The following is a 21,911-nucleotide window of genomic DNA, read 5'->3' as shown; positions in this document are numbered from 1 at the left end:
TAAGAAGTTCTGCTGGAAGTCACCATTTTCTGACTTCTTTTAGCTGTCTTTTAAAACAATGTTTCAATGTCTCCTTTTGCAGGCTCTGGACATCATTTTTTTTAACATTTGCTGCTTAAGAGAAAAAGACAAATTGTCATGCAAACCAGCCCAGCAGTTTCATCTGCCTGAAAGGAAACAAAAAGCAGCAAACCCAAGAACAAAACATCAAGTAGGGATATTTGTCCTGATCTGTTTCTTTGCAGAAGAGGAGCACTGATCTGTGGTATTACCCTCTAGTAGCAAAAAGGAGAGGTCCACATTGGGGATGTAGTGCTGGTTGCATTTTATTTAGATGTCTCATTTGGAGCTCAGCAGTCAGTCCCTGAGGAAAGGGCGATGTCAGTAGCTATATTCCTCCCTTTGCTGTGCCCACTTGCTGTTTCTAATAATAAGTCTTTCTCCTGTCTGTAATGCTGCTATGTTACAACACAGTCTTCTGTACAGGGAAGACCTCCTCCTCTCCTGGGCTTCTCGTGATAGTAGCTCTTCCTTTGTACAGCTCCAAATCCTACCCCCTCTGGAGCATGATAAGCCAAAACCAGTGCATGAGAGAACTAATCTATCTTCCTTCTGTGTCAGCTGGAAAAGCCAGCTTCACCTAACATTTAAGAGCTCCACTGTCCCTTTTGCTTTCCATCTTCCCTTCCCATCTTTCCTTCACATTCAGGCATGTGCTGTGGCTGAGTGAAACCTGGCTTTAAATTGCAGCAGTGGCTGTCTCATGTCCATGACCAAAATGCTCGAGTCTGAGATCTGTAGGAAAAATGTGCTTCCATTGGCTTTTCTGGAGATACCTCATAGAGGGAAGTTGTCCTGCTTATTATTGCTCTGCTTAATTCCTCACTGCTTTTGTTTCTTTATTGATTGAAACCCTTATTTCTTTTCCTGGTTATTTTTTTTTCTCCTAGAAGGCTCTGCCCATGGTGTTACTCAGTCTGACTGTTTTTATAATGTATTTCCTGTTTGGTGTTAGTTTGTAATCATCATGAAGATAAATTTGACATGTAGTGGGGAAGAAGAGGCCCAGAATAGGCCTTTAATTACCCTGCAAGAGAGTGAAACTTGATCTTATCTGTTGTCACTGTCCAAAGTTGATTATTTGAAACATACTCATTCTGTCATCCCAGTGGTGCTGTGTCCGTTGTGTCTGTACTATCCCACAGGTAATTAATTGTGCTTGCATCTTTAGGTCATTAAGAACAGAGATAGTTTCATAATTGTGTGGGTAGCTAAGCTTTCACTTCATTCTACTTTTAACTCTGACTTTGCTATTTTATTATAAACTAAGCCAAAGCTGAAGAAAGCACACAGAGGCTTCTGTGTTTATTGTGTGCTAATGGAATAGCTTATTATAAGCACCCAGAGTCTTCTGCATTCGTTGTAATGTCTTAGATCAAGAGTCTTCTGCTCACCTCCCTCCCTTTAAAAGCCTCAGTAGAAAATGAGATATATTTATCCCTCTGTCTTACTGTTTAGATGCTGAAGGTTGAGTAGAAGGAATCCCACCAAAGGGTGGACAGTCAGTGAAGCAAGGCTAAGCATGTGTGGGAAGCTGGCATTCTTAGAGACCATGGTACAGGGCAGAGTTTTAAGAGGTTCTCAGTTCTGTTCCAAGTCCTTTCTAGAGTAAGCATAGCATGTGTCATTCAAAGCATGCTGATGAAATATGCTTTGAATATTTTATTCCAGCTCTAACATGCAAGTCTTCCTTTGACATAGTATGAAATACCTATGGCAGTACCAGTCCAGGTAGAATGGAATGCTGAATGGTGGGGATGCTTTCATGGCAGCAGATACTGCGATGAGTTTTTCTTAGTTTACTACTACTAGCTGGATTCCAGTCTGGTTTTTGTGCCAGCAGGGATTCTTCTCAGGAGATAAGTTTGAATGATTAAGACTTAATTTCCTCTCTTTGAAAAAGTAAATCTTGGACTGTTCTTGTAAATGTGCTCCTTTTGTATGCTCCCTTATGTAAGTCTCTGCTTAATACTCCTCACCTGAGCTATAGAATACCACATTAGCCAACTGGTTGCCTTAATTCCATCTGTGTGGCTTGATTGCAAAAATGACTTTTTCATTTCTAAACCTGTAAATAAAGGGAAAACTGAATGTCCTAGTGATGTGTCTCCAGGGTATACTAATTTTTCAGGTCTCTGTGCAATGTCAGAATGTGCACAGATGAGGTTTGTTTCCTAGGTTCCTTCAGCAGCAGTCCCTGATAAAAAGAGAGGCTGTTTGCCCTGCTTTTGGCTGTTTCTTTCCATAAGCAGAGGGCTGTTGCCCTCTGCTTCAGTAATAGGTTCAAACCAATGTGCCAACAGCTGTATCAGGAGGCTGAGCCCACAGAATCTCTCCAGTGTTTTGTTTTCAGTTTGATATTATCTATCTCTCTCCCCCCCTCTTTTTTTCATATTTTTCCTCTCAGTTCTAACTTTCCACAAGCAAATATTGTGGTAAAGACTTAGGAACTGGCTACGCTTGAAGCAAACTTTCAAAACATACCCTAATTGTCTGGAACATGAAAGAAGGAGGGTTTTTTTTTCCTCCTTCTTCAACAAGTATTCTTCCTGCCTTCTGATGCTTTTCAGATAGGCAGGCAGTGAATTTTCTAGCATATGTTTCATTGCATAAATGCCCCTCTTTGCAGGGTTTAGTGGACTCCCTCCAGGTGAGATCTGTGGCTTGCCTGCACCAGGGATAATGCAGATTCAGTTGGCCAATGTGAGCAGGGGGTGGGGTAGTTGGATAGTATAGCTTAAGGGTAGTGTAAAACAGAATTAGCTTTACTATTCAACTAATGATGCACAGACTGTATGAAATATACTTTGCAATTTAAGCAAGCTCCTCATTTTTCGACCATGTGTGTGAAGCTGCTCTGGAGTGCCTGATCTACCACAGTGGAGTGCTGCAGAATCCAAGGGCCTCGCTGCAGAATTGAGGTCACCCTTGCTGCAGAGAACACAGTACCTGGGGTATTGTCCCTCCTCCTGAAATTCCTGAATCATCTCCTGGCTACTTCTGATGTCTTTTTTTGTAGCTCTTGCTGTTTATTGCAATTTCATACACTGGTGCTTTAAGCAGTTGATGTTGTTTGTTTCCTGCTGTGTGAATGTAGATGTTTAGAGGCTGGTGCTTCACAATATTCATGCCCTGCTTGCTAGGCTCATACCAACAGCTTCTGGCATCCAACTGGTATGTTTTGAACTCTCTTATGCTGTCTGGCACCCATATTGCAGTTACCTGAGAACACACAGATACTTCCTACCTTCTTCTTGAACTCTTCAACAAGCAGTTTGTGCAGTGTCCCCCACACCTGCACCGGGGCCCTAGTGCGCTGTCACATGGGTGTGTAAAAGACAACAACGTGATTCTGTGTGCTGCATCTTGTCTAGCCTGGGAAATTCTGAAACTGCTTGGCTGGCAGGATATGCTCACTAACTTATCTCCAGAAACTGGGAGGGGAACTGCCAATTTCTTCTGCATTTGGTAGGCATGAAGAATTTGTTCAGGGAAATATTTTTAAAGTCTGTTGGGTTATTGTGAAGGTTCTTTTGTGACAGTTGATGAAAATGCTTTTGGATACTTCCCAATGACTTCAAGCAGTTAGCTTTGCCATTTGCTGTCTTGAATTGAGACTTGTAGTAATTATTTGTGTGAAGTGGATACAAAAAGTGCTTCTGCACAAATGGAAACTTGTTGCTTGGCAGAAGTACCAGAACTAGCAGAGAAATTGCTGAAAGTAGAAGCTCTACTTTTGCCCTGTTAGAGGTGTGTTTATCTTGCACTAAAATTCTTAGAGAGTACAGAAGAGCTAAAGACCTGGCAGCCATTTCCAGAGGAGTTTGTTTTGTTGTTGCTGCTGAGAAATCTGTAGCTCTCCTTTGGAATGATCAAAAGGATAATTTTATGTCCATATATGTTTGAATTAAGATTTTAAAAGCCTCTTTGCCTTCATAGGCTTCTATTTTCCCTTACTCAACACTAAGTTTCTCTACCCTATATCTTAAATTTTTCTCTTCAGGTGACTACTGTATGAATTTACTTAGGTGAGCAGTAAAAATAGATCTGCAGGTATAATGGTGGGCAGTACAAGCCAAGGAATTAAACAGTCTTGAAGTAGAGAGGAAGCAGGGTATTTTTTAGCATTCTGTCTAAGATTGCTATGTTGTAGCAATAGGAACTGGTGAGCTGCAGTTTTCAGCAGTTGCAGAAGAAAATAAAATCTAAACAGAGCTGAGGCCAGTTTCTGTAAGTACAGTTGCAAGATAAACACTTCTGCAGAAAAGCAAATTTAGAGAGGATTTCTTTGTTCAAGATCTGAACCCGAGCATTGTTTGTGTTACAGTCCTTTGTTGGCAGTTTTGTGCTTGTGAATACAGTCCTCAGAGTTATTTTGAGTCTTGTACCACTTTTAATTTTGCTCTGTTAACTGCCCTGCAATAATTAGTCCCATCCTTTGATTCTCAGCTGTTATTTTTAATGAGTCTTGAGCAGAGTAACCTGTGGGAGAATCACATGCTCTTTGTTGCCATCCCCATGGAACTGTTCTTGCATCTAATCTGGATGAGTTCACAGTAGCCCTCAATTTTTGAGTAATATGGCTATTTTCTTCTTCATAGGACTGAGTTTGCCCTAAAAGAAATCATGTCATCAGGAGGAGCTGAAGATGATATTCCTCAAGCTGAGAGAAAAACAGTGACAGACTTTTGCTACTTATTGGATAAATCTAAACAGCTATTCAATGGCTTAAGGTTAGTGCACTTTGACAGTATTCCTTCAGGAAGGCACTGGAACACACACAAGTGGTGTTGTCATCAGTTCTGCAATGAACAGTTCAAATTCAAGCCCAGTAAGTTTGTTTAGGAGAGCACAAGGTGCACCTGTGTATGGGTACAGAAGTGTTGTGTATGAGGAACACAGTTAAGGACTATCTGTAGCTGTATAGAGTCAACAGAATGTGAGTCCAAAACCCCAGTCTCTGTACCAGAAAGTAAGGGCTGAAAAGGATTGGCCTAGGTGAGGCAAAAGAGGGAACAAATATTTTGGGGGAAGAAATATAGAAAGTGATAAAGAGAAACATCCAAACCGTAGCCTGTCTATGTCTGGTGAAACAAATACTTCATCTGAACTGTAGAGAAAGGCAAAATCTGTGGTTGTCTACAAAAATATCTACAAAAATGTCTAGAAAGTCCAGCTGTTCTGTCAACACCAATAAGAAGGGGAGGAAGAGTAATGGGAGTTCAAGGAAAATAATCCACACTTGGACAGTGGTATGGGCATGCTGTGTATATCAATATATGCTGAGTTAAAGATTAAAGGACAGTTTTATTTCAGAGCTTTGCTGTAGAGCCTTTTAAGCATCATGATTTTTAGCTGATATTTTGTTGGCAGTTCAGCTTCTTGCTGGTCTCTGAGTAATACTGTATGTTTGGGGCCATATAACTTGCTGTTATTCAAACACAGATGGTTAGCAAAGATGCTTTTTCTTTTCTGTACCCACCCCCCCCGCCCCCCCTGCTATTGATAATCCTTTTGTGTGCTTTAGAGGTTGATGACTAAATCCCAAACAAAGAGTTTGTGCTCCAAAATCTGAATGGTAAAAGGGCAGTCGAGACAAAGAGTTCTTGGTGATGGCCTTCAGTGTAGTCCAATGCAAAGGACTGGAACCTGAGGCCAGGATTTCCAGGACCATACATGCCATTCATTGCATTGGCTTTTTGATGTAGTTTTCTTGACATTCTGGCCTGAGTTACTGAAGAGTCCAAATTAATACAGTTCATGTCTGGATGCATGCTGCTCCAGTTCAGATGGCAGGGTACCTTCAGCCATTCTGTCTTTTCCTCTGGCCATGGAGGGAGTTGGTACTCGATGAGGGCTGTAGTTTCCCTGTACATCCATGGTACTTGGCCAGAAAGTAAACCTTATCCAGCTATATTGAAAGAAAATGGGAATACTGTTGTATGAAATCTAAGGAATAGAAATAGAGAGATGGGCATCAGCAGCCAGCTCTGCTGTGGGAACATAAGAACATAGCAGAGCAGGAGCCTGCCTCTCTCCTTACAGTAACTTGACACAAGAAAGTGCTGCTTGCATTGAACTTGACCATCATTTCACCTATAGAACCTGTGATTCCTGTAGACACTATGACTGCATAAAGCAGCATTATAATGTTCAGGTATCTCCTCTGTTAGTGCTTGTTCTCTTCTGGGTAGTTCACCTGGAAATAACTTGACAATTATCCTAATTCTTAGTCCAGTTGTTTACTCCTCCCTGTAGCATAATAAATGCATTTGATGCATGTCTGTTGCCTTCTTATTTGAAGATGATGATGGCCTTTGCTGCTGTGTTTTATGCCATTATCTTCTCCCTGAAAAGAAGTGATGGGGGAGAGAGGAGAGCAATGATTCCTTCCTGAAACCTCCTCTGGGCACTTCAGCTACAGGCATCTCAGCCTATAGCTGTGTTGGCAGCTGCTTAGCTGTTGCTGCTGCCAAAAATGCAAGAGCTCAGCCTGCCACGTCTTTGTTTCAGTAGCATTTCCTTCCTCTCTTCCCAATACAGATGCCAAATACAGCATTTGAGGAAAACATAGGATGATCTGCCAAGGTTGCTGCTCCAAAGTATACTTCACACTTGTGCTACCAGTGACACCATCCTCTTATGGCCATGTGTGCTAGAATACCTCAGAGGGGAGGTTGTCTTTCTAGTCTCTGTACTCCCTTTTTGAACATCCTGAACTATAAGTTAGATACAACTGTTAATGAATTATGTTCCAGTTGCTCTCTTCTCTTCTCTCTTTTCCCACTTGCTTTTTTTTTGGCTGGAAGGAGCATGTTAGGAAGCAGATTTTCATGATGTACTGTGACCAGTTACTACTTTCTTTTTAATGTTAAAAACTGCTTAAATGTGTTCAATATCACAGAGAAGCTTGAGACTTTAAGAAATGAAAAGACTTTCCAGGTATACTTTCCCAGATGATAAGGTCTTTTTGCTCCTTATGTTGGTTGCAAGTATCACCACTGCTGTCCTGCCATGGAAAGAAGTGACACTGTTTAACCACTTATAGAATCATAAAATGGTCTGGGTTGGAAGGGACCTCTGTAGGTCATCTGGTCTAACCCCATCTATGGTAAGCAGGGGCATCCTCAACTAGATCAGGTTGCCTCACCTTGAATATCTCCAGGAATCGCTATTCTGTAGGCTTCAGTAAGATGCAAGTTGAACCTCCTAGTTTTGTTCTGTGTTGCTAACATGACCCTGTTCGCTTCAGGTAGAGCTGCAGGCCGTATCCTGTGGTACTGGGAGGGGGCTTGTTTATCACACCAGTTGCATTACTGAGGCAAGTTACTGTGAATGGTACTGGTGTGCTTACTGTCTGTGGGTTATTAGAGGTGATGGAGAAGCTACACCACAACACCATTATCCCACTGCTGCTTAGTTCTGGGAATAGGAGCCTGTAATTACTACAAGCCTATGAACATAAAAGGAAATTGTCTTTTTTATCACCTGTCAAAGCTGTGAATGTATTTAAAGCTCTGAATTTTAAGCTTGCAGTTACTGTAACCTGTCTTTTTTAAGTGTACTGCTGAGTCTCTAGGACTTTCTCAGCATCTTGACATCTCTGGAAGTTGTCCATGTGTGACAACTTGCATGTGGTGCTGGCCAAGCAAACCTCAGCACCTTTAATTGGTTTTCAGCCAGTATTAGCTGGCTTCTGCCAACAGCATGGCTGAGGGGAACTACTGACAGAAAATTAATTACAAGCATGTAAGTAGTGCTGGTCTTTGCTGAGACTATACAGCAAGAATTGGATGAAATTCTGGGCTGTGTATGGTATTTATCCACCAGCCAGTCTATTGTGGGAAGGGAGTAAGTCTTCTGTGCCCAGTGTGAAAAACCCAGCCTTTTAGAACATCTGGGTTTGTGATTTCATGTCCAGTTTGGAATGTTTTAAGAGCCAATAAATTAGAAAACAGTTTCCACTTGTTGTTGCAGGCTGTTGTAATGAAGTGTGTCACTGTCTTCCTTGTCTGCATAGAACTGTCCTAAAGCAGACCATCTCCATTACCTCCTCTGCACCTTTCTTGCTGTCCCTTCCTGTCTTTTGTAAAGCTGATCACTGTCTGTAAGGGCGTGAGGGAATATCCCTGGCAGTGCCTCTTCTGTGCCCTATATCCTCAGTCAGGCAAACCTCAGAGGAAATGGAGGCTGCTGCCTTTTTCTCTCCAGAGTGCTCTAGTATCCTGCAGATCTGGAAGCAGCAAAATGTCTTGCTATAACATAGGTCTTTTGCTCTCAAGTTGGGTGTGTAATTGCTTCTGGATTGTATATTCCCTGTCTCCTTTGGTGGGAGGAGCTGCATTAATCATCCCCTCTGCAAGCAACCAAGTCTCTGGTATTCTTTTGGGCTATTTCTTGCCAAATAATGCAGATCCTCTGGATTGATTAAAATAACTGCACTAAATATCCTCTTGTGCTTATGCACCCACTTTGTCACAGCCAAATGTTGTGATACACGGGGAGCAACATGTGATGTTCAGAACACAAACCAGCAAATGGATGGCAGCAGTGGCAGCTCTTGTCTGCAAAAATCTGTGGTGGAAGCAGGGTAATGTATTGTCATAAATGAAGTTTTATTACAGCCATGTCAGAATACTATCAAAAGAACAAGTGCTACTGTCTGTTTCCATGGAGATCTTTCCTGTTCCCTGGGGAGGCGAGGAATCGCGTGGTACTGTGCAGCTATGCCAGCTGCAATTAGGCGAGCACGCTGCTGGAGAGAGATGCATGTGGACACCCAGCAGTGACCAAGGACATCAGCAGCCAAACACATGCACCCTGCACTCACACAGGCTCCTCAGACACCACCAGCTTCCATGTATTCAGAACCAGTGCAACACAGGAAGTAGAATTAGCCTTTATAGCAGTGCTTCGACTCATACAGAGGAGGGTGCAGAATCGAAGGGATAACAGAATGAGCAAAGGAAGGTACCAGGTGAGGTGTAGTGAGCAGCAGTCTGCTCTTGTGGCCAAGAAGGCCAGTGGCATCCTGGGATGCATTAAGAGGAGTGTGACCAGCAGGTTGAGGGGAGTTCTCCTCCCCCTCTGCTCAGCCCTAGTGAGGCCACATCTGGAGGATTGTGTCCAGTTCTGATCTTCCAAGTTCAAGAGAGACTAGAGAGAGTCCAGCAGAGGTTAACAAAGATGCTGAGGGGACTGAAGCATCTCTCTGATGATGAAAGGCTGAGACCTGGGCTGTTTAGCCTGGAGAAGAGAAGATTGAAAGGAGATCAATGATTGTCAATATCTAAAGGGCAAGGGTTAAGCAGATGAGGCTGATCTCTTCAGTGGTGCCCAGCGACAGGTAAAGGGGCAGTGGGCACAAACTGTTACACAGGAAGTCCCACTTAGGCATAAGGAAAAGCTTCTTTACTTTGAGGGTGACAGACACCTGTGCTTGTACCTACTGCTCAGCATTTGAGAGAAGAAGGGTGTATTTTGGGTGTGTTTTCTTGTTCCCTTACTGGGCCTTTGCCTTAATGACCTAAGCAACTGGGGCTAGAAAGCCTACTTTTTTGAGTCAGCTTGCTAGTTAAGTCATTCTTTAATTAATGACATGGAACTTTGATTTTTATTATTATTTTAATGATCAATGTTTAATGATCAATATTATTTTAATGATCAATGGGGGTTTATTTGTATTTGCTTTTATATTATTGTTCTTGTTAACATTGAAACTAGTGTCTGTGCTCATGAAATGTAACACTACCTCTTGCTATTTCAAAGCCTGCAGTGTATCTTTGGCATGTGTTTGCATGGTGTCTTAACTTCTTTTGTTTAGCTGAAGTGTTTATATCTGTTACAATGGAAAGTAGTAAATCATTCCTTGCAGTAAATGCTTTACATTTGCATGTGTCTGTATCGAGTTATATTTGGATGCAGGTGGTGGTGCCCTAAAGGACATGGTTTTCACTCCTGCTTACCCCACACTTCATGAAAGAATGTTCCAAGATGCTGAGAAGCCAATTTGCAAGTTCAAGGAATTTATTTTTAATTTATTTCTTTTTGGTAAACTCTTGCCCAGATTTCTTGGCATTTTCATAGCAGCAGCAAGTACTGGAATGGTTCTTCAGGCTGGTAAGAGTCATAGCTGATAGCAGATTCATTTTACATGTAGTAACTAAGCTAGGTCCCTTCAAGCTGTGTGGGAAGTACAGTTGGCTGGTGAGCAAGGGAATATTAATTTCTTTTTCTACCTAGGGTGCTGTTAAAGCAATTACACTCAGCAGAAACCTGCCAGTATGCTGCTCTGGAAATCCTAGTGCACTGCTTTGCTTGTCTTACTCCTCCAGAGGATATGCCATGGTTTCAAAAGGTGGCATATCCCTCAGTCTCAACCTCCCAGGCTTGGAAATCGAATATACTGCTGTACTGCACTTGTCTGCTGAAGGCTGAGGTGTTGGATGGTACCTTAACCAGCACAGCAATTTGAGAGAGCATTCCCTGAAGAAGTTATTCTTGATCCAAGTGAAAGGTGGTGCTGTCTTGAAAAAGCTGTTCCCCTTTCACTTGCAGAATTACCTCCTTTCAGTCAGCTTCAGTACAGCCTTGTAGGCATCATGTGCTCAGTGAGACTGAGGGGATTTGGTGTTCTCTGCTGCATTTGCTCCAAGTTTCAAGTAACTCCCAGGTGATGACCTTTTGTTAGGACTGAGAACATACACCCTAAACCCTAAAATCCTTAGGACTACATCCTAGTTGGTGGGGTGCAAGTGACATCACAATGTGGAAATTGAGTGAAGGTATGAAAGCAGGACTGAACTGGTTTGACTAAATCGTCTTGGAGCACTGGAGACTGGTGAGGGAAAATCCTGTCTCGGGTTCTGACATACCACTAACTATGAGTTAGAGGGTGACAAATGTGGTGGTGATGTAACCTGACCCAGTGAATGTTAGCTGTGAGAGTCCACAGGCTTGCTTGACCTGATGGCATTTGCACAGCTGATTTATGTATAATGTTATAGGATCTGTTTCTGAACAGCCTGATCCATTTAAATAAGATTATTTCCTTAATGAGTAGCATGAAATATTGCCAGTCTAAATGAGCTAATTTTCATTAGATTATTTGGCTTGCTCTTGGGTAGGGTCTGTTTTGTTTTGTTCTTCTTTGCTATGATATTTTAAGAGTCCAGTTTAGCCCTCTGTGCATATAAGCATAAAATTACTTCTGTTTTAGCAAACTGGTGAGGTGTTTTCAATCACCTGCTGGAAACTGCATGTAGGAGCATGGTCTTCTGCTATTTGGAGTTATTTGTAGGCCTCCTCTGATGCTGTTGAGAACCTGTTAATATTGAGGAGCCTTGGTAAAGGTGTGTTTACAGGGATTAGAGAGCATGGATTCCCTTTTGTCCTTTAGGCTGTGTTTGCACATAAATACCAACGGTTTTGCATGTATTTGATCACTTGACTCAGGCTAGCTTGCTCATGGAGAGCGCTGCTTCTATCTGCTGCTGTTCTACATGTTGGAGTAGCCATTCCCGAATCCCAGACACAGCTGGAGAGAACAGGATCGTGTGTGTAGGGTATCTGATGTTCATTATAAATGCCATAGAAATACCCTGTAAATATCCTGTTTCATAACTAGCTTAGAAGTGAATGTCTAGATCTGTAAGCGCTGGGAGCTGTTGGACAGGACCCATCTTGTGGAATCTTTTGGGAAAACATGTTTTCAGGGATACTATGGTGAGATCTTTGTGGGATGTTATGGTCAGATCTTCATGTATGCAATACCTACAAAGTATCATAGTATCATTCAGGGTTGGAAGGGACCACAAGGATCATCTAGTTCCAACCCCCCTGCCATGGGCAGGGACACCCCACACTAGATCAGGCTGCCCAGAGCCTCGTCCAGCCTGGGCTTAAACACCTCCAGGGACGGGGTCTCGACCACCTCCCTGGACAACCCATTCCAGGGTTTCACCACTCTCATGGTGAAGAACCTCCTCCTCACATCTAGCCTGAATCTCCCCACCTCCAGCTTCATTCCATTCCCCCTAGTCCTATCACTACCTGAGATCCTGAGAAGTCCTTCCCCAGCCTTCCTGTAGACCCCCTTCAGATACTGGAAGGCCACAATTAGGTCACCTCGGAGTCTTCTCTTCTGCAGACTGAACAGCTCCAACTCCTTCAGTCTGTCCTCATAGGAGAGGTGCTCCTAGCCCTCTGATTCCTTCAAGGTTCCAGTAACAACAGGCTTTTAGCATCTACAGGACTCATGGTTCTGGGTGCCAGCAGAATTCTAAATTCTCAAGTCAATCCTGAACAAAATCATTCTGACAGTGATAAATATGTTGCTGTCACACTGGGCTGACGGGATTCTTCTCCCTAACTGTGCTTGTCACTTGTCTGTTGCAGGGATTTACCTCAATATGGGCAAAAGCAGTGGCAGTCTTATTTTGGGCGAACATTTGATGTTTACACCAAACTCTGGAAGTTTCAACAGCAGCATCGGTAAGAGGATGTTGTAGGCAGACATTTCTTTGGACTCCTGGTATTCCTGGAGCCTCAGTTAAGGTTAAGATTTTGCTGTGTTACTGAAGCATGAAGTATAGGGGGGGCGAGTCACTTCCTGTAGTGCTCCCAGCCTAATGAGTTAATATGTTGCAGAGTTTTCAGTGGGACTTTCTCAACAAAACCTTTTGCCCTACTTGAATGTGCTTTGCTTTCACCTATTGCCAAGGAGAAGCTGGGATGATGGCTTCTGCAGCACAGAACCCATCTGGAATGGTGTGAAGTGTCTTGCTGCAGCGTGGGCTCTGATCTTTCACACCTTACACTGGCTGCCTAGCCTAAGTGTTCTCCTGGGGAGCTGTGACCTTTTGGTGTGTGTGTTTTGTGCAGCAAACCTGTGTCTGGTTCTTGCAAGCATATGCAAGAGGAGTGGTCTTCATCCTGGTGTGCATACACAGTGCTGTGAGCTCTGTGAGGGACTGCTGCTGGGATTGCCACCACACCAGTAATGAGAACTGACTTCGGCCCTACAGTGGCTCTTTGTCTTGTCTGGGGTGATGTTCTGAGAAATTCTGGAATGCCTTTTCATCTGTCTTCTCTCTCTTGCCAAACAGACAGGTGTTGGACAATCGGTATGGGTTGAAGCGGTGGCAAATTGGGGAAATTGCTTCCAAGATTGGGCAGCTCTATTACCATTACTAGTAAGTATGCAGAGAAAAGGATTTAATAGGGGAATGCAGTGTTAGTGGTAGCTCCATGCCAAACATCTGGACATTTATCAGTGTTATCAGTTGAGGTCTGTTTCTGAATGAGGAAGCCCTGGGGACTATATGGGGATGCTGCAGAGGAAGGTGCCCATGAGCCAAACACCACATTGCTAGTCACACTGATACTGCCTAAGGACTTAGCTCCTACCTCAGAAGGGTCCCTATCTTCCATGCATGCTGCATTTGACTCTTGTGCAAAAGTGTGGTTTAAAGTTTGGCAGTTTAGTGCTCCTTTAAACTTTCCAATTAACCTGTCACCTGTACATATGGATACAAGATGGGCAGATTTGATTGTTATCCAGGATGGAATCCAAGCCCTGAAATCTGTTTTCCCAGCAGGCACAAAGAATGAGAGTCTGGTTTTCATATGATGTCACTTTAGGAGGGAGTTTTGCCATGCACAAGATGGTTGAGGGGGCAGGAAGGGAGGGTTTGGCACCAATTTCCATCTGAAGCAGTGAGCTAATCTGATTCTTCCCCTGCAGCTTGCGCACTTCAGAAACAAGCTATCTCAATGAAGCTTTCTCCTTCTATTCAGCCATTAGGCAGAGGTCATACTACTCCCAAGTCAACAAAGAAGACAGGTATGTCTGAATGAATACCCCTGTTTTTTCAAGATTAGAACAATGTATGAAAGCAGCAATAACTGCAAACTGCAGGAGTATAACTGGGATAAAATCGGTGTTGGTGAAGGAAGTTTCTTTCAATCCTCCTGCCATGACTTAAAAACCTCAGTGTGGGAGCTTGTGACTGAAGGAATAGTCTATTATCTGGTCCTGGATAGGAAGCTATTGGCTCCAAAGATTTATCATTTTGAGTCCTGAGCAGTATCAGTGCTGGGATCTAGTATACTCTATCTGGAAGATAAGCTAGTTGGGTTGAAGTGGAGGAACTCTAACCAGGCTTTTCAGGGGAACATCAGTTAGTACTGCAATACAACAGCCCTCTGTAACTGACTGGGACAAGGTCCAAGAGCTTCAGGAGGCATAACACCTTCCTTTTAAGATGCTACACTGAGCAAGGTACACTCAAAGTAGGGCTGTCCTGTGGCAGTGCAGAAAACATGTTGCCTGGCAAGAAGATAGATATAAATAAGAATAGCACAGAATAGGTGGAGAACTTCTGGATTCTGGTCATAGAATCAATAATGTTGGAAAAGACCTCAAAGATCAGCAAGTCTAACCTGTCACCCAAGACCTCATGGCTACTAAGCCATGGCACTAAGTGCCACATCCAGTCCCCTCTTGAACACCTCCAGGGATGGTGACTCCACCACCTCCCTGGGCAGCACATTCCAACGGCTAACAGCTCGCTCTGTGAAGAACTTTCTCCTACATCCTAGCCAGTAAATCTGGGTTTCCTCATTAGAGTAAAATTAAAGAAGGAATTCTCTGAAGTCATTATCAAGATAAATGCAGAAGGTTAGTTATGGATTCTGTTGCCAAGCATTTGAGGATCTCTGGACTTAAACTAATTGCATGTCTCTAGTCTTGCTGATGTCTAAATGCTTCTGTGTGCCACAAAAAGATGAAAGCTTCCCTGCTCTGATCTGTTATCTGTTGATCCTATTGTTTTGTCTCTTGAGAATTTCTCAGTTTCAGTGTGGGTGTTTGAGCTGTTTTAGACAAGGAAGGATTGACCAAGCATGTTTCTAGATGCTGTCAGGAGGTTTTAGAAATGGATGAGTAATTACTGGCAATGCTGACTTGCAGTTCTCCAGGCTGTCCTAGGTGGGTGAGCCTCGAGCCAGTTGTAGTGGTCAGGTGATACAGTGGGGTCAGACAGTGCCTATGAGCTGTCTAAAGAGCCAGCAATTGTATCTTACTTTGGGGAAGGGGGAGGCTGTGACTTCTGTGATGTATATTTTATGTCCCTGTAATCAATTTTAAATAAACCTCTTAAGTAGCCAGGTAACTATTGATCTCCACATGAATTCAGGTAGCACTCTCAATCTGTGGAGTGTTCAGCCTTGTTCTGGTCTTAAACTCATCTTCTCTCTTACCCCTCTTGCCTGCCTGTGTTCTATTTTAATCTCAAATTTGGCTGTGGTGTTTTTGTTGTGTTTAGGCCTGAATTAGTGGTTAAGAAGCTGCGTTACTATGCAAGGTTTATAGTGGTTTGTCTCTTGCTCAACAAAATGGATGTTGTAAAGGACCTTGTAAAGGTATGTTAAAAAGGTAAAGGTGCTAAGGGGTGGGAGGTTGCTGCTTATTTAGGGCTTTTTTTCCTAATTGAGGAATCCATAATATAGTCTATTTTAGTTGAAATGTCACTCATTTGATCTGTGATGTTGGTTGCTGCTGCAGCACAGCTTTTTATTTTGGTTTTCTCATTTAACTGATTATGCTGTTGGATGCCACAGAAGGATTAACATGTCTAGAGCTACAGAAAGATACAGTATGATGTGAACATTTGGCTAGAGGGGAAACTTTACAAATGTATGTAGTTAGCTATGAATAAATTGTATTATTTGATGTATGTTATTAATCTGAAAATGTGGGGATCATCTGGTAACTCTTGGGTGCATCTTCATTCCTGAGTGCATTTAAGACCTCAATGGAATCTCCCCCTGCAAGCCTTCATGACACACTTGCTTGGAAAGCCAGTGTTTCCTAGCTTAATGCTAAGCTTATTTCTCTCCCATTCCAAACTGCTATCCCTCTGTCTCATGTCTAGAACATATCCTGCATACATTTTACACCTTCCAGAGATCTATCAAAATTAAACCTTGATAAGTGAGGTAGCTATAGCTATGAAATTGGAGAGGGTGGATCTGCATATGCCTCTGCTGTGGGAGTAAAGCACTGAATGCCTATAAACACAAGTCTTTGGGTACAACAAATAGAGAACAGGCCAATGTTGATCCTTCCTTTTCTACTGTCTGACATCCAACATAGTGAATATCTTCTGTGCATCAGACATTTAATAATGACGCTTTAAGCTCAACTGATTTGCTAGCATTGTTTGAACACCAAGTGAACACATTCCAAGAGCTGCAGCCTAGATAGGGAGGTACCCTTCAACTACCACAAAGGAACAGCATGCTGCTCCTGACAGCATATGCTTCCCAAACCCCTCAACAACCTTGCTGCAAGCAGCTTCTGCTATTGACAGTTTTGTGTAGGTTGCATTACTGTCTCTGTGTCTAAGCTTCCTTGAACTGCTAGCTTAGCTTAGTAGCAGCTAAAAAAAACATACCATTCACTTTCTCAGGGTATTTAAAGTTACTTGTGAGCTGAAATTTGAGTCCTTGGTATCCAGAGCTTATGGTAATAACCAGTGACATAGCTGTATGTGAGTGGGATTGTTAACTCCACATATTCTTTGCATTTGGACCTAGTTAAAAGACACTTTGCATTGCCAAAACTCAGTGTAACGTTGGCATTCTGTCTCCTGAAAGAGTGCGTTTTGGCTGGCGTGTTAGTCAGAAGTCTGCTGCATATGTTCTCAAGGAATTCTTTTTTTTGTTAATTATTATTCTTAAAGGCCAGCACAGCTAACCAAATTGTACAGTTACTGAATGCCTGTTAAGCTCTGAGTTTAAGAAGCGACTGTGTCTGTCTCTGAACTTTTTACATCAGGAGCTGTCTGACGAAATTGAAGACTACACTCATCGTTTTAATACTGAAGATCAGGTGGAGTGGAACCTGGTTCTTCAGGAAGTGGCAGCATTTATTGAGGTGAGAATACCATTCCCTTTGAGTTTTTAGTTTAGAGTTCTTCACTGAAGAGTTCTTTGATCACCACCTCTGTGTGGAAAGCAGGCATGCCACGTGCAGGGACAGTACTCCTGTCCCATTTAGTCACTGAAGAGCCAATAGCATAACACTGATAGCCATTCGAGTGTCTGAAGAGTCAAACCTGGGCATGTCACATACTGAGGACAGAAGCATAAAGCTGAGATGCACTTGGTCACCTTACTGGTTTTGCTCTTGGTGTTTAGAAAATGGTGGAATTGAAAGCACAGCAGGTACCACAGCCAATATTGTGGAGAGAATGCCAGCTGTAGTTGAGTGGCTGGAGAAGCCAATCCAATTTGCTGATGTTTTGGGTGTGTTTCAAAGTGTAATGGTCTGTCACACTGACTGTGCATAAGCAGTTAATAACAAGAGACCACAGGACAAGCCTGGCAGCTATTTCATGGGCTCTTAGCATAGTTGTAATGAGACCAACTTCTAAAGTTTGTTAAAAGGAAAGTATTTTTTGTATTGCTCTGTCACATGAAAGAGTGTTCAGCTCTCCTCCTTGTGTACAAGATGTCACTGTGGAACATGACTGTTTGCTGGCATGATCTTTCGCTCATCTTCTTTGCTATTTATCTCTAGGAAGGGAAGGCAAGACAAAAATAATGCAGGGTTCTTCTCTGTTGTAGGAATGGTTAGTTTACTCTGCATGAATTTGTAAGGTTGGTGGATGACGTTTGGTCCCTCGGGTATAGAAAAGCCGAAGCTGAGTTTGTGTCATTTTAGGAAGTCTGGGTTTTCTATTTGCTGTACTTTCCTGGCTTGTACCATGTATTTGCTTGTAGTCTCTGAGAGCTGTTGCTTTTCCAGTGGTAAGGCATTACTCTGTAGCCTGCATACAAACACAAATATATGCGTGGCAAATGAGTTGGAAAAATCTGCCTCTGTTACGGAAAGATTACTTTAAGTGGCAAGACCTTTGGACTTCTCTGACTGCAGACCTGTACGTTTTCTTGAATTCCTGATTTATTGTGGTTGCTTTTTTTAGGCAGACCCTGTCATGGTTTTAAATGATGACAACACCATTGTAATCACCTCTAACAGGCTTTCTGAAACAGGAGCTCCGATGCTAGAGCAGGGAATGATAGTGGGACAGCTTGCTCTTGCTGATGCGCTGATTATTGGGAACTGCAACAACCAGGTAACAGAAGTTCCAGGGACTTGGATTTGTGTCTGTGGAGTTCAGAGTCCTTTCCCCTGTGATGTCCTTTCTGATCATGTAAGAGATTCCAACAGAGGTGAACATAGCAGTATTTTGAGAGTGATGTTTGCAGTGGCAGCAAGTTCACAGAAATAAGAGCTAGAAATGAAATGTTAGCTGTTAGACCTGTGATACCGATGTCTTAGTACTTATATTCATCATGTGAAGTGATTCTCATCTACTGGATTGGTCTTAATAACATTCAGGCACAAGAGGCCTCTGGGATACATCTAGGAAAAGCTTTTCTTAGGCTTTCACGTGTCACAGTCCAGCTTGTTGCAACCTCAGTTGCAACAGGAAGGGGTTTTCAAAAGTCATTCAAGATCTTGTTTTTTTAGATGATGATGATCGTGAAGTTGTACAGACTTCATGACTTCTCTCTGAGCTCTTTTTTCAGGTAAGCAAGGGAGTTGTAGCTAAACTACAGCTTATGTGTCTCAGATTTTGTATAAATTCATAGTACTTAGAGGGCTTAACACCTGATTTATAAGCACCCCAGAAAGGTCCACAATTTGCAAAGCAGGGGGCTGAACTCGCCTGGTAGACCAGTAGTAAATAGACTTTGTCCTCTCTAAGGTCTTCAAAAAAGCATTCACAGGTCTTTAGAGATTTAAATGTGACACTGACAGAGCCTTGAGAGACAGAAGATGGTCTGTTTGATATGCAGCTGGCTAATTTCAAAGACATTCTGTTGGGTCTGTATCTGGCAGAATAAACTGTTTGACTGTTTTGCAGGTGAAGTTCAGTGAATTGACAATTGATATGTTCCGAATGCTGCAAGCACTTGAAAGGGAACCAATGAATTTAGCATCACAAATGAACAAACCTGGAATGCAGGTAAGGTCTATTTCAGTGATAAGTCTGGCAACATATATTAACTGGGGGGTTGTTTGGTTAAGGGGGTATATTCTTTCAGTATTGGCACTGTGCAGAGCAGGTTAGCAAACATTCAGTAGTGGAAAAACCAGCAGAAAGATAGTTGGGCATCATTTCATGAATGATTTGCATTGGTCTAGCTGAGGTACTTCTGAAGGGGTGCCATCCCTCTCCTTGCTCATATACACTCACCCCTTCTTTTGTTTTCCGTCTAGCAGTCATGTAGCCAGATAAGTTCATCAGCTTGCTAAGTCATCTGAACATTGAATATCCCCTTCAGAGAAAGGAATAGGAAAAAATACATTACCTGGAGACAAAAGGAAATATGTAGTTTTACATTTACTGAGATCAGAGGTGAATTTTTGTACTGTATTCTTGGCTTTAGAGGGTCAGAAAGATTTTTAGGTGACAGATTTAAAGGAGGGATAAGAAGTTGTGGCTCAAATACTGTGCATCATTCTCCCTGTGTAAGTATGCACTGCAGAAGTAGCAGGCCATTTGTGTGGGAAGTAGATTGAAGGTGAACATTTTCATAGGCATTTAAAGGGTTATGAAACTGCTTTGGTAATACATGATTGTTGTTTCTGTGTGTGTTGTATTTTGTTTGTTGGTTTCGGTTTGTTTGTTTGTTTGAACAGGAGTCTACAGAGAAACCAACCAGACGAGAAAATCCCCATAAATACCTACTTTATAAACCAACTTTTAGCCAGCTATATACATTTTTAGCAGCATCATTTAAGGTTTGTGAAATTGGTTAACCTGTAAATTATTTTTCTTAATGCAGTTGCTGTGCTCTTTGTGCCTAATTATGACTGTACAAGTCAGCAACTTCACATTTAATTGTGAAACCAGAATATGAATCCTAGAAAGAAACAAGTTTCAGTTTGTTTCAGGAAGCAACTGTAAAGAAGCAGCTGGTGCATCCCTAGTGCTGAGAATTTTGGGTGCCTGCATGCTCAGCCTTTTCTAGAAATTAAAAGCACCTGTTTCCTCATGCAGACAGCTCATTAGAAAGGTGAAAAATAGTTTTCTTTCACAGGTCTATAGGGAAACCTGGATGTGTTGTGTTTGTCCAGTTGAGAAGGGTCCAGGGGAAGAGGCAGGTGTTGCAGACTCTGGGGTATTTGGAAACAAAGAACTCCCTTTAGGATTCTGAATTGTTTGTGAGTTAGTGTCTGCATGGATCCTGGCAGCATTTGGTTTCCACATCTTGGAAACCCTCAGATCTGGCTAGACAATAGGAGAGTACGTGGAGGCAGATGCTTTTTTAGTGCTTCTTGAACCTCTGACACCAGCCTAGAGGTCTGTGTACTCACCTCTCTGAAAGGGTGTATGTCTTGGGGTAGGGTACCTGAAGAACAGAGTGAGGGGAAGAAGTAGGAGTAGCACAGGTGATGATTGAGTATTCAAATAAGCTTACACATGTCTTCCCTTGCCACTCTTCTCTTTATCTGAATTTCAGGAGCTGCCTGCAAACAGTGTACTGCTGATTTACTTGTCTGCCACGGGCGTGTTTCCATCAGGTCGTTCGGATAGTGAAGGTACAATAAAGGAATGCTCCCTGTCATGAACAGGGCTTGAATTCTCTTTATGTTCCAGGACAAGTGACCAAGAAAGATGTCACAAAGCTCCTTTTAAAAGACAAGTCAATTTTACTCTCCTGTCTGCTTAGTAAGATAACATTTTTCTTCCACAAACAAGAGTTAATTCCCTGTGTTTTAATTAGTGTGCATTAACCTGGGATCTTTTCTAAGGACATATCCACTTTTTGATGCATCTGAAGCATTAAAAGCTTCATCAATTTTGAAGACCATGTCTCAGTTGATGCATCAGTGCAAAGTTAATAAAATGGCTAAATGGCACTTTGTGATTCTTTCCAATCTCTAGCACTATCAGAACACATGGTTGGGAGATGGGTGGTGAAAGGGCTGAAGCAACTGCAGGGACTGTTCTATTTGCACGCTTGTTAGCCTGACAATTCAAGCCCTTCTCATGATTTTTTGACAATATTCCTCACCTCATCCTCCTGTTCTTTACAACCTAGCAGAATATTTGGATGCAACTGCAATCTAAAAGCTGAAAACTGGTTGGCTGAAGTAAAAAAACAGTCAAAAGCTCTATTTATATAATTTAAGGGGGGGGGGAGAAGTTTCTAACATCCTAAATATTGTACACAACTCATTTGAGACTTGCATTCCTTTATAAGATGCATGCCTTCCTTGTCCATCCCAGTGCATGATTTATATGTTAAAGGGAAAATGTTAAAAGGCCAAAAAAAAGAAAATCCCTGTCAGCTTGGGATTGTGGCAGTGATTTTTTTTAACTTTTTTTTTAAATGCCTTTAACATTTTACTTCTTGCTGCAACATGGTGATAGGTTCTAACTGAACTGTGTTCTTGAAGCCTGTGATATGTCCAGTTCACTGCATGTGGTGTTTCAGCTTAACTTCCTACCCGTAGAGCCATCCAGGTGCTGTCACCTGAAGAGCTGCACAGTCAGACTTCAGTTTTCATTAAGTGACTCCCATTGCCACTGCATTCTTTTAATAAGGTAGTGTGGTCTGCAGAAAGTTCTACCTTATTAAAAGGGAGAGCAGCTGCAAGTTGCACTGTTTATCACCTGTAAGCCATTGGTGTTTGACAGATCACGTGAGACATTTGTGACAGTGCTGAATTAATGTTTGTTCTGTTCCTAATACTGCGTTCCTAAAGCTTCCCTTAAAATGGAAAGGTGTCTTCTGTATCCAAACTGAAAAAAGTGGCATTTGGTAGC

General features: G+C 42.3%; 1 protein-coding gene across 12 annotated transcripts in view; it reads left to right on the top strand.

The window, feature by feature from the left end:
• Positions 1 to 21,911, top strand: part of SCAI (suppressor of cancer cell invasion) — a 44,539-nt gene that overhangs the window by 9,475 nt on the left and 13,153 nt on the right. For 10 of the 12 annotated variants that reach the window (XM_068155738.1, XM_068155737.1, XM_068155743.1 and 7 more), the window contains 10 exons: positions 4,662 to 4,793; positions 12,457 to 12,552; positions 13,167 to 13,253; positions 13,805 to 13,903; positions 15,387 to 15,483; positions 16,901 to 16,999; positions 18,051 to 18,203; positions 18,999 to 19,100; positions 19,778 to 19,879; positions 20,602 to 20,680. In XM_068155738.1, the coding sequence (XP_068011839.1) occupies positions 4,662 to 4,793; positions 12,457 to 12,552; positions 13,167 to 13,253; positions 13,805 to 13,903; positions 15,387 to 15,483; positions 16,901 to 16,999; positions 18,051 to 18,203; positions 18,999 to 19,100; positions 19,778 to 19,879; positions 20,602 to 20,680 (1,046 nt within the window). The remainder of the gene's footprint in view (positions 1 to 4,661; positions 4,794 to 12,456; positions 12,553 to 13,166; positions 13,254 to 13,804; positions 13,904 to 15,386; positions 15,484 to 16,900; positions 17,000 to 18,050; positions 18,204 to 18,998; positions 19,101 to 19,777; positions 19,880 to 20,601; positions 20,681 to 21,911) is intronic. The other 2 variants (XM_068155749.1, XM_068155748.1) reach the window with 1 other exon arrangement.

This window comes from Melanerpes formicivorus, unplaced genomic scaffold, assembly GCF_026170545.1.
Source record: "Melanerpes formicivorus ecotype bairdi unplaced genomic scaffold, bMelFor1.0.p_v2 SCAF_33, whole genome shotgun sequence".
Classification (NCBI taxonomy): domain Eukaryota; kingdom Metazoa; phylum Chordata; class Aves; order Piciformes; family Picidae; genus Melanerpes; species Melanerpes formicivorus.
Note: the sequence above shows the minus strand (reverse complement) of the source record. Positions and strands in the feature narration are given on the sequence as shown.